General features: G+C 30.4%; 1 protein-coding gene across 1 annotated transcript; it reads right to left on the bottom strand.

The window, feature by feature from the left end:
• Positions 1 to 11,976: 11,976 nt before the first annotated feature.
• Positions 11,977 to 15,994, bottom strand: LOC112751239 (probable lactoylglutathione lyase, chloroplastic). The gene is made up of 9 exons (XM_025800307.3): positions 14,968 to 15,994; positions 14,460 to 14,658; positions 14,233 to 14,357; positions 14,068 to 14,132; positions 13,679 to 13,894; positions 13,539 to 13,586; positions 12,866 to 12,973; positions 12,374 to 12,514; positions 11,977 to 12,278 (listed from the first exon to the last, which is right to left on the bottom strand). Exons 1-9 carry the CDS (start codon positions 15,692 to 15,694, stop codon positions 12,237 to 12,239), a joined length of 1,671 nt encoding a protein of 556 aa, XP_025656092.1. The 5' UTR covers positions 15,695 to 15,994; the 3' UTR covers positions 11,977 to 12,236.
• Between the last annotated feature and the right edge of the window lie 798 nt (positions 15,995 to 16,792).

The raw sequence follows: 16,792 nt of genomic DNA on the forward strand, positions 1-16,792 counted from the left end.
AGCCCAACTATCTTAAACAAGTCTACCACTGAAGACCAAAACCAAAAAATGAAATCAAAGGCCCAGCCCACCTCCTAGACATTGGCTCCTCACTGGCTTATTCAATTAGCCGGATCCCCCTTCAACAACCATGCCAGACAAGCTTAAAGAGCTCTGCCAAGTCTGTTCCCTGCATCCACCATCTTGCACACTTGTCAGCGGCTCTTTGAATCTGTATGTCTAACTCTGTACCATATAACTAGCCTATAATAATTATAGTCACACTACACATCCATATAATTTTTTATCCAAGTCCATCCAAGTTGGCCCAATACCAAAAAAATCCAATACCATTAAATGAGCGTGTATACACGCGACCAGAGCACCGAAATGTTAACATATTCATTCGCACCTTAAATATGAAACAACATTCCTTCTTTAACATTGAAACCGCTATTAGAGAACTTCGAATCTCTCTCAAACTTCACTCGTGTTCTCTGCGAAAACCGCTATTGGAAAAGAATCGCGAGAAGATTTCGAAAGGAAGAAAAAAAACAAATGAAAACAAGAAAAGAGACTGCGAAAGGTATGATAAAAACTACTGTTTATTTAAAATTTTGCAATCTCGCATTTCTCTTAGTTGCATTTTAGGTTTACTGAATTGAGTTACTTCGTTAATTAATCCCACCCGAAACCAAGTCGACTCACCTGTGAATTTTTCTGTTGGATAAAGTTAAGGTAGTTTTGAACTTCTAACACTAATTAATTAACAAGAAAAATTTCTTTCAAAATCAAAATGTGCTTTTGAAATTTCTTTTAAAAAGTTTTTGTTATAAATTATTTGATAAAAATAATAGTGTAGGATGAAAGTAAAATGAGTTAAGTTGAGCGAGGTAAGTTATCTCACGAATATTAAATTCGACTCACTAAAAGTTCATGAGTCAGCTTTAGCTCACGAGTTAGTTTAAATAATTTGAATATATATAAATAAATAAATTATCACTTATGTAAAATTCTATCAATTATATATGTGCTTGTATGTAAAATTATATATCATTATTATAAATTAAAAATGTAAAATATAAAATATATAATAAATGTATTAATATAAATAACTATAATAAGTAATATATAGTTATAACTTTGTATATAATCGAGTTAGCTTATGTGTTAATGAGCTGAACTTATTCAAATTTAAATTTAAGTTTGACTCGTACGCCCAAAAACTTAACTTATCGAGCTGTTAACGAGTTTAGTTCGAACTAAGTTTACGAGTTGATTTGACTCACTTTTATCCTTAGAAACAAATTCATCTTTAATTATAAATTGTTTATTTATTTATTTATTGTAAAACGATGTTTTAATAAAATACCAATAACGTAATCCTATCAACAAAAGTCACAAGACACTTTCATTACTTCAAAGCTATTAATTTTGCTGGATACAAATTAAATTGAAACACTATGCTGTAAGAGAAAAGAGTGAGTGTATCTGATTTAGGGGTATATCCTTCAACTCATTTTTTATGCAAATGAAAGTCATCATAAAAAATAAAAATTAAGAAAAATTGCTAATTACTGTTTATGCTATCTATGACCACGAGCAACCTGTGAATCTAAATGTCAAGCTATACAAAAGAATGAATCCAAATTGGATTACATTATTGTACTTTGTCTCATTTGTTAAAAACCAAAATAGGTCTATTGTAACGAAGCTTGGCCTTTAACCAACTTGGATTGATATGTTCTACACTTTTAAAGCCAATCTAAAAAGGTAAAAAAAAAAAAAAAAGTCAAAAAAAACGTCAGGCGTCAAGAATATAATGATAAAATTGCACAACAAATATAAGCAGCCTGAATGCTTGTTATTATTGAACAAACATCACATTTTGATATACAGTTCACCAAAGAAATAAAAATAACACAAACCCTATTTAATAGTATCTTCTGGAAATTTTTTGGACGAAATTTAATCTCTTTAAACTTCTCAGCAGTAATCTGCACAATAAAATTAAAAAAAAAGAAAAAATATAATTAAAAAGAAAGACAGAAAGTAATATAATTATGTAGCCTCATAATTAAAATATTAACAAGTTGATAATGCTTTGTTATGCCAAGATGCCCCACCCCCCCCCCCAAAATTGATCCCATTAACTGCCAAAACTCAAAGGAATCTAAACAAAATTGATTAAAGTAGTAAATACACACTCAATTGTATATAGAGATCCATTAAAAAATATAGTATGCATGGGATCCAAAAAAAAAAGAACACAAAAACTTAAAAATGTATAGGGAAAATATGAATATATACGTTGAAAATATGAGTTCTTTAAGAATATAATCTTATCCATATTTAAAATTTTGTACAAATAGTTCATAATAAATTATTATAATTTAACAGTTGAAATCATATAATATAAATGATATACTAGAGAGATTCATAATAAATGATTATAATCTAACAGTAGTTGAAATCATATAATATAAATGAATGATAAGAGAGAGAGAGAGATCAAAGGTGGTATTATTACAGGTGATACATCATGCTTTATTACATATGACTTCCATGCTTGAGGTTCCAATATAAGAACGCCACCCTGGTAATATAACAAGAAAAAATAAATAAACAAATAACACAGAAGTAGGATATAACACAAGCGGGTGTGTATATATTGGGCAGATCACATGTTTAAATAATTGGATTTTAAAATTATACAAAAGTAACATTTCCGATCCATCATATGTCTTATGTAAATCGCTATAGGTTACAGGGTTTTCAAAATATACACACAACTCTATAACCTATTACGGATTATGAAAAATTTATGTTAAAGTATAAATCGTTATAGATTACAGCGATTTATGCACAAAAAATGAAGCTGCACAAAATACTATACAAAAATGATGTACAAAATAATAAAATGAATCGACATAGAAAAATAACGTTTATGAAGTGATAGTTTGAGATAAATCAGATAATCCTGCGTAGTCCATAGCAGTTTACGAGCTCAATTTCACACTATTAATTACTAGGTGACCACGGCAAATTAAAATTTGGTAAAATTTTAGACGAAAATTTTTTTTAAACCAAAATATGATGATATATAATACTTTAGTTAGGAAGAGAAAATAAACATTAAAAGAAAATTTTTCATAACTGTACATATGGTGTAGTCTTCAAAAATCTTGCTAATTACAATACTGAAGAGCATTTTAGAGAACCTTGTCTTGCTTTATTATTAGTGGAGGAGTGTTAGGGTCAGCAAATTTTGTGATTTGTAGTTATCAATTAGTTATCATTAGTGTTTTTAATAGTGTGAAATTAAATTCAATAGTCTAAAATTCCTCACTTTTTTTTTTTTTATAAAAGTGCTTACCTCTTAAACTTTCTCTTATTAGTGTAAGCACATAGCTTCATTTTTATGCATAAAACACTATAACCTGTAACGGTTTATGCTTTAATGTAAATTTTTATAATGTGCGATGAGTTATACAATTTTATGTGTATTTTGAAAATTCTATAATCTATAGCGGTTTACGTAATAATGTATAAAACCGAGATGTAAACAATTTTCAAATGCTGCGTGTAATTTTGAAGTCCAATTGTTTTAAACATATTGATCTATCCATATATTGACATAATACATGCTTAACTGCCAAAAGAGAGATAGTTACACACATAAATGAAGGTAAACAATACTTACTGGTCGAAGCACCTCCCATATCTTGTAAAAGAATTTGATTAAGCCTGGATCTCCATAATTCAAATGTATCCATTGAGTTACACTAAAACTGCATTATTGCACAAGGTGAAATATATTTAATTTCATGCAATCCAACAATTTTAAAGAACATTTTGGACATAATAATGTATGATACGAAATAAAAGTTTACCAAGTAACAGTATGATAGAGTTCTGGATGCTGGCTCTCCACAAAATTCTCTTGTTTGAATGTGACCACATCAATCAGATTCTTAGAGGACTCACCAATTTGCATTTCACTTTCAGCAGCTTTTCTCAAATTCTTATTTGCTCTCTCAACAAGTTCTGCAAATTGCCCACAACAACAATCAATCAAGAAGGAACAAAACACTTTTCTATTCTAAGTTCAAAGCAAGACCTGATCATACCAGGATCAATGTCAATTGCAAGAATGCTCTCGCACCGGAACATTTTCGCTGCATAAAAGAACAAAGGATCAGCACTTAGAAATAACAGCTAGCAGAAGAACAATCTAATAAACCCAGTGCCATTTTGTCATTAGTTAACTTGCACAGCAAGAAAACATAAATTTCAAAGATTCCGATAGTATGAATAAGGAAAGATTGAATCTTTGGAGGGCCAATGAAAATACCAATGGAGATAATTAATGTGCCATCGTTGGAACCAATATCAAGACACTCCTTGTCTTCAAACCATTCCTTTCTCAAGAATTCTAAACGTGAATCCTTTTCAGGAGTCCCTGCATTCTGGAATCATCAAAACCAAATGGACATTGTAAAGTTTGAATCTTTTAGTTGACATTAATGAAAAGAAGAAAGCAAAAACAAAGAAAATGTATGAATACTCGTTTGTTATAGTATCCTCTGAAATTGCCATATTGCCTAATTCTAACGAGTCGATCCTTCTTCTCATCCTTTTCCTCTTCCTTTTGGCTTTCGCTTTCACTTTCGCTTTCGCTTTCACTTTCAGCTCCAGATTCAGATTCAGACTCACTTCCGCCTTCACTTTCAGTTTCACTTTCTGGGAGCTGATTCAGGTCAAAGTCTCTTATTTCTGCCATTGTTGAATATAATAAAATTATGAAAGAATGAAAAAAGGAAAGAATGGTGTGTTTTGTATTTCTTGATCGATTGAAATTGATGGTTGATTGAAAAGGTAAAACTAAATATATATATCCCATTGTATACGAAAGATAAAAATAAATAAAGATAAAAGATAAGATAATAACAAATAAATATAATAAAAGATAAGATAAGAACAGACAGTTTAATACAGTTTAATAGCATAAACAAAGTATTGTTGCTGAAACTAATGAAAAGAAAAAGAAAAAAAAAAAGATAAATACTCGTTTATTATAGTATCCTTTGAAATTGCCATATTGCCTAATTCTAACGAGTCGTTCCTTCTGATCCTTTTCCTCTTCCTTCGCTTTCAGTTTCATTTTTCTCTTCCATATTACCTAGTCTTACTCTTAATTTAATGACTCGCTTTGTTTTAAATTCCAAAAAATAAAATAATTTAAATTTCAAATATATATTAAAATTTATTTTATCACATATTTTTAATATGTGTATTTTTTTTATTTTTGTTACGTTTAAATAATTGTTTCTCCTTTCATGTTTTTACTTGTTCAACTTCTAATTAATTTTTTATGCATGATTACTCACCTCACTCCTTTTAATATTCGCAGATAACGAAGAATTTCGATGTTGCTGATCTCTTTTTGAAATATAAGAGCACCTCCAATGGTGAGTTCTTCTTTGACTTTTTTTTAACATATAGGAACTCTAACCATTGGAGGAGAAAATGAGTGAGTTCCTGCACAAGAATCAAAGTAAGGGAGTCCCTCTAAGTAGGGACTCAAATTAACCAATAATAACTTGTCATTTGGCAAATTATTATAAAAAAATAATAATATAAAATCTAAAATAATTAAATAATTAAATAATAATTAAATTAGTAATAATTATAATAAAAATTATATTAAATAATTATATTTTTATTAAATTAAATAATTAAGTTTTTATTTAATTAATAATTTATATTAATTATTTATATTATAATTAATATTGAATATTATTTATATTATTATATTAAATTATAATTAATTAAATTTACTTACATTAAAAAATAAATTTATTTTTTATATCTTATAAAATAATTTTTAGTTGAGTTGGTTATTTTTATTTTTAAAATTTAAAATGCTAATGATATTATTAAAATTAGCCGTTGTAAACACAAAACTATAAATTAGTATAATCTCAAATTATATATTGTGTATTATTATTATATATGAATTTATTTAATATTAATATCTTTTAATAATGAATTATTTTTAAATTTATAAATTTAAATAATATTATTAAAAAAATTTAATTATATTAATTTTAAGTATTTTAATTAATTAATTAAGTGGGACCACAACAGGGACTAAAGTTAGTTCCTCCTAATGGAGAAGAGAGATGCTTTGAGTTCCTATTTATTGTTTATAACGCAAAAGCTGATGTGGAGCTACTTTTTATGACAGGTGGGCCATAAACAGGAACTGGGATGAGTTCCCTACTGGAGATGGTCTAAGAGTACCTCCAATGGTGAGTTTCTCTTTGACTTTTTTCTGACATATAGGAACTCTAACCATTGGAGGAGAGAAGGAGTGAGTTCCCGCACAAGGATCAAAGTAAGGGAGTCCCTCTAAGCAGGGACTCAAATTAACCAATAATAACTTGCCATTTGGCAAGTTATTATAAAAAAATAATAATATAAAATCTGAAATAATTAAATAATTAAATAATAATTAAATTAGTAATAATTATAATAAAAATTATATTAAATAATTATATTTTTATTTAATTAATAATTTATATTAATTATTTATATTATAATTAATATTGAATATTATTTATATTATTATATTAAATTATAATTAATTAAATTTACTTACATTAAAAAATAAATTTAATTTTTATACCTTATAAAATAATTTTTAGTTGAGTTGGTTATTTTTATTTTTAAAATTTAAAATGCTAATGATATTATTAAAATTAGCAGTTGTAAATACAAAACTATAAATTAGTATAATCTCGAATTATATATTGTGTATTATTATTATTATATATGAATTTATTTAATATTAATATCTTTTAATAATAAATTATTTTTAAATTTATAAATTTAAATAATATTATTGAAAAAATTTAATTATATTAATTTTAAGTATTTTAATTAATTAATTAAGTGAGACCACAATAGGGACTAAAGTTAGTTCCTCCTAATGGAGAAGAGATAGATGCTTTGAGTTCCTATTTATTGTTTATGACGCAAAAGCTGTGGAGTTACTTTTTATGACAGGTGGGTCATAAACAGGAACTGGGATGAGTTCCTACTGGAGATGGTCTAATAATCTCTAATTCTCTACCGAGACCAATACTATATAAAATTTCAGTTTGAGTAAATAATTTAATTACATTTTTTTTAAAAATAAATAATAAATATTTATATTAAAAATAATTTAAAAATAAATTATTTTGTATTTAATTTTTTAATCTTAAAAATACTTATTCAAAAAAAATAATAAAAAAATATTATAAATTAAGTCTTTTTTTATTTTTTTATAAATATTTAAATAATTTTTTAAAAAATTATAATTTAATTTTAAAAATAGTACCAAATATTAATATTATAATTTTTCATAAGTTAAAAATTAAAAAAAAAACTTATAAACCTATTAAAACTGACCTATATGATGATATAAAAATATAATTATTTTTTACATTTATTACTTAACTACATTCCTTATTAGAACAACAAATTGAAATTAAATTTTCACAAATAAGAATAAACAATGTGTTAAGTAACATAATTCAGCTAACAGAAAAAATTATTTTAGCTTTTAGTCATACTTAGAGATTTGTAATGAGTTTACATTGTAACCGCCTTTATTAGACATCACATTTGTAGTTTTTTTGGGAGTAAAGTATCGCTTTTTGTCTTCAATGTAACTTATATAAGTTTTAAAGTTGTCACTAACATTTAAATGGTTCTATTTAAATCCCTAACGTTTTAAAATTGACTTAATGTTGTCCTACCGTTAGGTATCTGTTAATAAAATTGACGGCGGATAAAATTGAGACGATTTTGAAACGTTAGGGACTTAAATAGGACGAAAACGTTGGGGACAAAAATGATACATAGAAATAAATTTTAATTTTATTCGTCAATGATATCAATTTTTTACGGTATATAGTTATTCAATTATTTTTTAATCATATCTAAGTAAATTATATTTAATCACATTGCTTTTGTTCTAAATAAATTTATTTTTTTATAATTTTACTCTTAAAAATTTTTACTCATCATAAAATATTTGTAAAATGACTACTACATAAATTTGTGGAAAAAAAAATTATACATATACAATAAAGTAATGTGATTATAATCATTCCACAAACATTTTATGATGAGTAAAATTTTTAAGAGTAAAATTATAAAAAAATAAATTTATTTAAAATCAAAGTAATGTGATTAAGTGTAATTTATTTAGATGTGATTAAAAAATAATTGAATAATTATGTACCGTAAAAGATTAATATTAGTGAAGGATAAAATTAAAATTTATTTCTATGTATCGCTTTTGTCTCTAACGTTTTCATCCTATTTAAGTCCCTAACGTTTTAAAATCGTCTCAATTTTGTTCTGTCATCAATTCTGTTAATAGATTCCTAACGGCAGGACAACATTAAGCCAATTTTAAAACATTAGGACTTAAATAGGACGATTTAAATTTCCCCATAATGTTAAAGATAAAAACGACATTTTACTCGTTTTTCTTTTTAGCCACCCTGTTTATATGTAATCTATACTTTCTCTTCAATAATAGTTAATAAGTCAAGATGGTCGATATAGAGCAATGCAACTATGCAAGACTTTATTCAATGGTATAGATTTTTCTTTAGAAATCTAAGAAATTGCTGGTTCAGCGAGGTGCTTTTGCATTTTTGAAACCATAAGAATAATAACACGAGAAAAGCTGTTACTTCGTGACTATTGCCAAAATAACCAAATATAATTCATTTACAGAGCTGGAAGACATTTGTTATAGAAAAAGTCTAAGGGTCAGTACTTTTGTTAAAATCTGGCCAATAATTAATTATAAAAAAAATAATTAATTTTATACTATTAAATGACATCTCACACCATTAAAAATATTGATGATAGCTAATTGATGGTTAAACATCACAAATTCTACTGGCTCCTAACACTCTTTTTTGTTATATTATTCAATCATCTAAAAAAATGAATTTGAAGATGACATATTCTCTGACGTAAGCAGCTTTAATATAAAAATACTATGTCAAAATTTACTCCAACTACCTAATGAAGTCGACATTATCCATAAAAGTTAAACCTGTACATTAGAGTCAAGACATGCAAAACAAGTTAGTTAGAACCTGAAACATAAGATGTGGAGATGTCCATTTTATGTTGAAATCCACGGCTGATTAAATAATGATATCGGGAACGTTCACAGACAGAAGATCACTATTTTCCAATGTAGGTATATCATAGCGTCAAGTTCTGTAACGATTGTATTTTAACTACATTGACACATATGCATAGACCGATACAATTGGAAAAATCATATCTAGGACTAGTTTTTAGGTAATGTTGGGTTGTGGAATGTAAACCCATAGTGAACTCATAGTCTCCATAGAACTAGACAGACATTATACTTAGTTGCTGTATTTTTCTGTATTTGTGATTGTTTTTGTAATTGTGATTGTTATTTCTGTACTTGTAATTATTTGTGTGACTCGCCGCCGTAATCTTGCAAACGCTTAGACTTAAATTTCGGACCCTTAAGGTTTTCTGTGTAATACCGCTTAGGTTCTCACCCTTTTATAGTTTTATTTCCACAGTCCTCACTGGAGATGGGACAAGCACAATATTCTCTGGGTACCCACATTTGGACAACACAGGGACCCCACGCCTGCGTGTTAGAGCAACTCCTTCTGCCTCAACACAATGTTTCTTGTTCCGTCAGCCATCAATAATCCATGGCTAGTAGTAATAGGAATCCTTGCCCTCGTCTTATATAGACTTTTTAGAGGACTAGTATTCTATATATAGCTATATAAGCTAAACAAGTTTTAAAATAGGGTGACTCTTGTGTGAGCCGTAACCTGATATTAGAAGTCCTAGAGTATATATATATATATATATATATATATATATATATAAGCAGTCTATGTATTCTTCAAGCTATTTGGTGGATTATATTGGGCTTTCATGCAATTATATGACCTTTACTCTTGTGTGAGCCGTAACCTTTCTGACCTTTATATGCAATTATACCAGGATCAATGTCAATTGCAAGAATGCTCTCGCACCGGAACATTTTCGCTGCGGAAAAGAACAAAGAATCAGCACCTAGAAATAACAGCTAGCAGAAGAACAATCTAATAAACCCAGTGCCATTTTGTCATTAGTTAACTTGCACACCAAGAAAACATAAATTTCTAAGATTCCAATAGTATGAATAAGGAAAGATTGAATCTTTAGAGGGACAATGAAAATATCAATGGAGATAATTAATGTGCCCTCGTTGGAACCAATATCAAGACACTCCTTGTCTTCAAACCATTCCTTTCTCAAGAATTCTAAACGTGAATCCTTTTCAGGAGTCCCTGCATTCTGGAATCATCAAAACCAAATGGGCATTGTAAAGTTTGAATCTTTTAGTTGACATTAATGAAAAGAAGAAAGCAAAAACAAAGAAAATTGATGAATACTCGTTTGTTATAGTATCCTCTGAAATTGCCATATTGCCTAATTCTAACGAGTCGATCCTTCTTCTCATCCTTTTCCTCTTTCACTTTCGCTTTCAGCTCCTGATTCAGATTCAGATTCAGATTCGCTTCCACCTTCACTTTCAGTTTCACTTTCTGATGAATCCTGAAATGAGAGCTGATTCAGGTCAAAGTCTCTTCTTTCTGCCATTGTTGCATAAACAAAGAATTGCTTGAAGTGCAAGTAACAAAGTTAGTTATTTGCTTCTGATTTCTGAATATAAAGGGTTTTCAGTTGGTAGTTAGTTAGTAATCAGTTATTGTGGACCGTTAAAGTTTCTCATCCAGTCAGCGTGTGTTTGAGGGGAGTTTGAAATTTTATTTTTATAATTTTCTTCTTATGCATTTGAATTTTGAAGATTGTATTGTTCAAGGAATAAAAAAAATTATTATTAAAAAAAATCAGAAAAGAATTTTTGACACTATGAATACAGTGCAGTTAGGACTCAACTTCAGATAATATTTCAAAAATCTTATTGTTGCCTTGTATTGTTAGAACGAGTTTAGAAAAAATATGTATTATTGATTGTTAATACAAAAACTATCTAACATATTTTATAATTTTTTTATCTTATATATACACAGTTTCTTTGTATCTAAGAAAAATTTAAAATAATTATCTATATGTCTTATCAGCTTATTTGCATCAGCCTATCTGCTTATCCCTAAAAAACAATTGATTATTATTGATGACTTTATCGACAGCTAAGACATCCATAATCATTTTTACTAACTGTCAAACTGTTCGTAAAAAAATGTGGTGAGAATATCATTGGTAAAACTAAAATTTGACAAATTTAACTAATAATCCGAAACGTCAGTAAAATAAATTAGTTTTGTGGTCGAAGAATTGAAAATTTTGGGTATTGTCATTGCTCTCTTACTTCAAGAATTTGTCTACAAATGCTTAATTATATATTGATATGGGAAAACATAATTACCTTTTACATTTATTAATTAAACACTCATTTAAGGTAATAAAAGTTTAATTAAATGAAAATATAAAAAAAATTAGATGAATAATGTATCAAAATGGAAGTCATGAAAAGTTCACTTCTAGCTTGACACATTTGCAAGCAACCGAAAAAGCTCCATCAATAATAAGTCGTATAAATCATGTTACGATTTACAAATGTCTACATATAAAAATACAGTAGATTCCTTATTGTAACAACAAATAATTTTCACAAATAAGAATAGCCAATGTGTTAGTACCATAATTTAGGTAACAAAAAAATTATTTTAGTTTTTTATTCATAGTATTCTTGAAGATCTTTAATGAGAGTTTACACTTTACACTGTACCCGCCCTTATTAGACATTTCATTTGTAATTTTTCTTTTTAGCCAACCTATTTATATGTAATCTTGTCTTTGAATAATAATTAATAAGTCAAGGTGGTTGATTTACAGCAATGCGACTATGCAAGATTTTATTCAATGATATAGATTTTTCTTTAGAAATCTTAGAAATTGGTAGTATAGAGGTGCTTTGACATTTTTGAAGGATAAGAATAATAACACATGAGAAAATCTGTTACTTCGTGACTATTGCCAAAATCACCAAGTATGATTCATTTACAGAGCTTAAGACATTTGTTGTATTATTCAATCATCTAAAAAAAAATGGATTTGAAGATGGCATACTCTCTGACGCAAGCAGCTTCAATATTAAAATACTATGTCAAAATTTACTCCAACTCCCTAAGGAAATCGACATTATCCACAAAAACCTGTACATTAGAGTCAAGACAGGCAAAAACCAAGTCAGTTAGAAATGCATAATTTCCAGAAATGCTGCTGAAAGTCTACAGACAGAGAACCATACCGTTTTCCAACCATCAGGGTCCAAGCATGCAGTTATTTTTGTTCCGATGCCAGGTACCGGTCCAGGTTCCCGGGTGATCTTTCCACCAGCAAGTTTGATTGCTTCTGCAGTTCTGTACACATCATCTGTGCCTATTGCAATCTGTAAAGAAACAGATATGAGAAATGTATCAGGAATTAACAGACATAAAACTTTTAATAGAGAATCAAACACAAGTTAGCAAGCATTTTAGTGGGAAAAAAACAAAAAGACTTGTACAAGAGAAGTTCACACTTCTATTGAAAACCCCACAAACTTAGAGATGTCAAATAAACATTTATATGCACTATGATAGATCATGCCTAATAAAGAATTATGACTCCTCATATACAAGCTCTACTTCCAGTCATTTATTCAAAAAAGAAAAAGCCTTTCTTGATAACTGCAGCAATGAAATCTTCTTCAGAAGACTAACAATATCAATAATCAGAAAGGATGGGAGCTTATGTCTACCTGGGCATAACCATCTCCTTTATCATATTCTGTGACTCCGTAGTTGTATGTCAACTCCAGAACAGCATTTTCATCTTCTGGGCCATAACCCATGATCGCTATGGTATACTGCCAAAAAGGGAAGAAGAGAAGCCATTTAAATATCAGAGTGAAGCAAACACAGAACAGGTTGATTCCAGAGCAAGATTGAACCTTAGAACAGCCTAGCATTCAAAAGCACAATAAGTTAATCTTTGAATAAGTTAATCTTTCTCACCAAGACAAAACAAAGATTATTAAATAAAACTTAAAAGCAGGATGACAGGGGTACATATTCATCATAATAAAGGACGATAAAATATTCTCAATGCAAGGTGCTCTCCTGTTAGGTGAGAACTCACCGGCAGATTACTTTACTGACCTTGTCATCCTATCTTTTACAGGTAATTTTGAAGGACAACAGCGAACAAAGAAAGTTGCATTATCATCTAAAAGCAATTAAACCACAAATAAAATGTTCTAGAGAAGACCCAGTTTAACTTTAGTATCTTGTATCACTATTGCTCAAGCTTAATTGTTCCATATGATATGGTAAGGCATTAAAAGCCCCATAGTTGGTGTAAACTCAAAACATGTACTAATTATGAAAAAAGGATCTCAATGCCAAAATTATAATCTAAAGAATGCATGGTACCTGGCATTCTGGATTATCTCGTGTATAAAGTAGCTGCATACCACAAGCCTAATGGCAAGCAATAACATATATAAGTAATTGATCCAAAAAGAAAATAAGATAGAAGACTATAAACCAACATGAATTGCATTGACCCCTACCTTCTCATAAAATTCGATGGATCGATTAAGATCACCCACTCGAAGCATTACTCGGCATAAAGGTTCATGAGAGAGAACCCTTTCTAGAAGTTCAAATTTATAACCATCAGGATCTTCAATGAATGCAATTATGGAGCATCCTCCTTCGACAGGACCGGGCTCTCTAATTATTTTTCCATCCTTATTATCTCTTACAATGTCCACTATGCTTGAAATCTAGTAACAAATGAGATGACATCATCATATAGATTGGCCAAAGACAATAGAGAGGATAATCAAATTATTAATCAAAACAATCTCCATTTCCAAGAGAATACAGGTTGGGAGGGCAAAGATGTTTATAAAAATCACAGCACATGGTAGTTGACACAAAAGTTAGGCAAACTTACATCACCAAAAGAAACACCAAAATGGCCAAATCCATTTCCAATGTCATACTCATCAATCCCATAATCTGAAACAGAAACCAAGGAATATGAGCACTAACTGAAGGTTATCAACTGATGAAGCATGTAACTAGAATTGGCTTCAGAAAGTAAAACCATGAATCTTACTGTATGTCAGTTCAATAACAAAGCTTTCATCTTCAGGTCCATAGCCAAGAAAGGCATTAGCACATCTAAGCTCCGGCAAGTCGCGAATTCTGAGAACCGACATCCCCAAGCACTCTGTATAAAATCTGAAATCACCAGGAAGATTGTTTTCCCATGAGAAATAATATACTAGTATCCATAAATACAATGCTACTAGGTAGTGCAATCAACTTAGGTTTACAACGTACTTTATGGTCCTTTCCAAGTCCCCAACACGATATACAACATGAAGCATTCTTCGGTTGTCATGCTTGACCCAATCCATCACGTTTTCCTCTGTGGCACTACCTTGAGACAAGTCCTCAGATGCAATCTCTCGCATTGAGTTACCATCTTTCCTCAATAACCTCCTTGGTTTCGTGCAAAAACTATGGTGCTCTGGAACAGCTGCATAATATATCAACCCAGGAAAAAAATATATTATTCGTCTAATATACATTAGGATCTTGCTAAGAAAAATTCACATTGAAAAGAAGGGCTTTTGAAAATTTCAATACATTGTATACGTCAAACACTTCAAAACTTTCCATTTAGCATGCTTTTTAATTAAATCCCTCAAATAATAACAATAAATGGAAAAAATTTTCGCTCATCAAATGAAATGAGACACAACATTATTTAGCCAATCATGAAATCTCAGAATTACGATATTATTATTGCAAATTGCAAATATAGCAAGTTAGTTCAGTTGGATACTTCTGGGGGCAACCATGAAGCAGCACAAGAATCCAGAAGCGGCAAGTCCTTTGTTTCCTGCCAATTCCCTCACCCCGTTCCACTCCTTCAACACCGCCCCAGCCCCCGTCGCACTCGGAGACAGCGACGACGAAGATGAGGATGAATCCGCCTCCTCCACCGAATCCGCACAAGAATTCTCGCAAGAATCGCTCGAAAGTTCCTCCTCCGGCGCCTTCTTATTCTTCTTTTTCTTCCTCTGCTCCTTCATCTTCATCCCCATCAGGTCTCTGTACCCTATCGCCGATATCTTATGCAGCGCCGGAAAATCGGAGACGTCGGCGACCATGGCTCCGATGTTCATGACGCCGTGGAACCTCCCGGAGGGACGGCGAATCTGAAACGCGCTGAAGCAAGGCACTCCGGCGCCGCCAGAGAGGACGTTCCCGATGAAGAAAGTGACGGTGCCGATGAGGTGATCGCGGAATGTTCCAACGGCGTAAATGGCAACAGAGACGGCGGAAGTGTCGCCGGAGAGAAACTCCGGCGTGACGCGGAAGAGGAACTTGTCGTTCCAAGTAGGGTTTTGACCGCCAAGACTATCGAGTCTGGTTCGTAGCTTGGTTGAGGGATCGATCCACGTGAGAGCGTAGGTTTGGAGCTTCCGAAGCGGAGAAGAAGGTGGTTGGAGTCCCTGTGCGGAGATCAAGTTGATCTCCAATACTCGCTCCTCTTCCTGCATCGGCATTCTCTCTCTTAGGGTTTCATTCTTTTTCTTTGTTTCTTGATGGAGTGAGAAAGAAGGGACGGTTATGATGATTGTTGTGGAAGATACATTATTGTGGATTGTGAAGTTGCCGCCGCCGGCACCGCCGCGACGCCGCAGTTGTTGTTGCTAGCGGACGTCGACGGCGACCGGTGATTTCAGAGGAAATTGCAGAGAAAAAGGTGAGAGAAAGAGAATCGGAAAGGAACGGAGGTTGAAGAAAAAGCGCGCCAAAATAAAAAAGAGGATGCGAGTAACGGGTGTGAGTTCAGAGTACCACCATGTCATTCCCAAAATCGCTATTTTATCTCAATAATAATAATAATTAACTAATTACCACTTATGTATTAAATGGCAATGTAAACCTAAATTATATTATTTAAATTAACGTTTATAATTTGATCTATATGACATTTTTAATTATATATTTATTATCACTAATATTACAGTTGTTCAAAACAATAATTAATTAAGAAATGTAAAATATATAAAATAAAATAATTTAATCTATTTTATCAAATATTTGTGTTCCATATTTAAGAACGTTGATTTGGTTTGAGAAAACTAATCCCATATATTAATATTTAGTTAATTTTATCAAATAAATCTAATTCTTTTAGTATCAAATTAGTTTTGTTGAGTCTAGAATTAATTTTAGTATATGATAGCTTTTTTATTGGGTTAAAAGTTTAATAAGTATGTTAACGAGTTTATTAGGGATACATACCCAAAATAAGAAAACACACAAGCCCAACATTGTATAGCATCAGCAACCATTCTAACATCAAAGTTTCAGTCCAATGTAAATGATGAGATAAATCATAATCATGATACGAAGAGAGAAGGTTATGCAAATCATGGTATGATCAAGGAAGAAAAAGTAAATTGGACACTTGGCATCTTCAAGAAAAATGAGAGACAGCACAAGGATACAAGGACAACAATAACACTGCACAAAGAATAGCAAATAAAGGAACAAAATAAAATGCAGTGTAATAATAAAGACAACAGAAGTAGTGGAACAAATTGATGTTCCCCCCAAATGAACGAGAGAAAACGAGCGAGAGCGAGAGTGAAAAA

This window comes from Arachis hypogaea, chromosome 15 (genome assembly GCF_003086295.3).
Source record: "Arachis hypogaea cultivar Tifrunner chromosome 15, arahy.Tifrunner.gnm2.J5K5, whole genome shotgun sequence".
Lineage (NCBI taxonomy): Eukaryota > Viridiplantae > Streptophyta > Magnoliopsida > Fabales > Fabaceae > Arachis > Arachis hypogaea.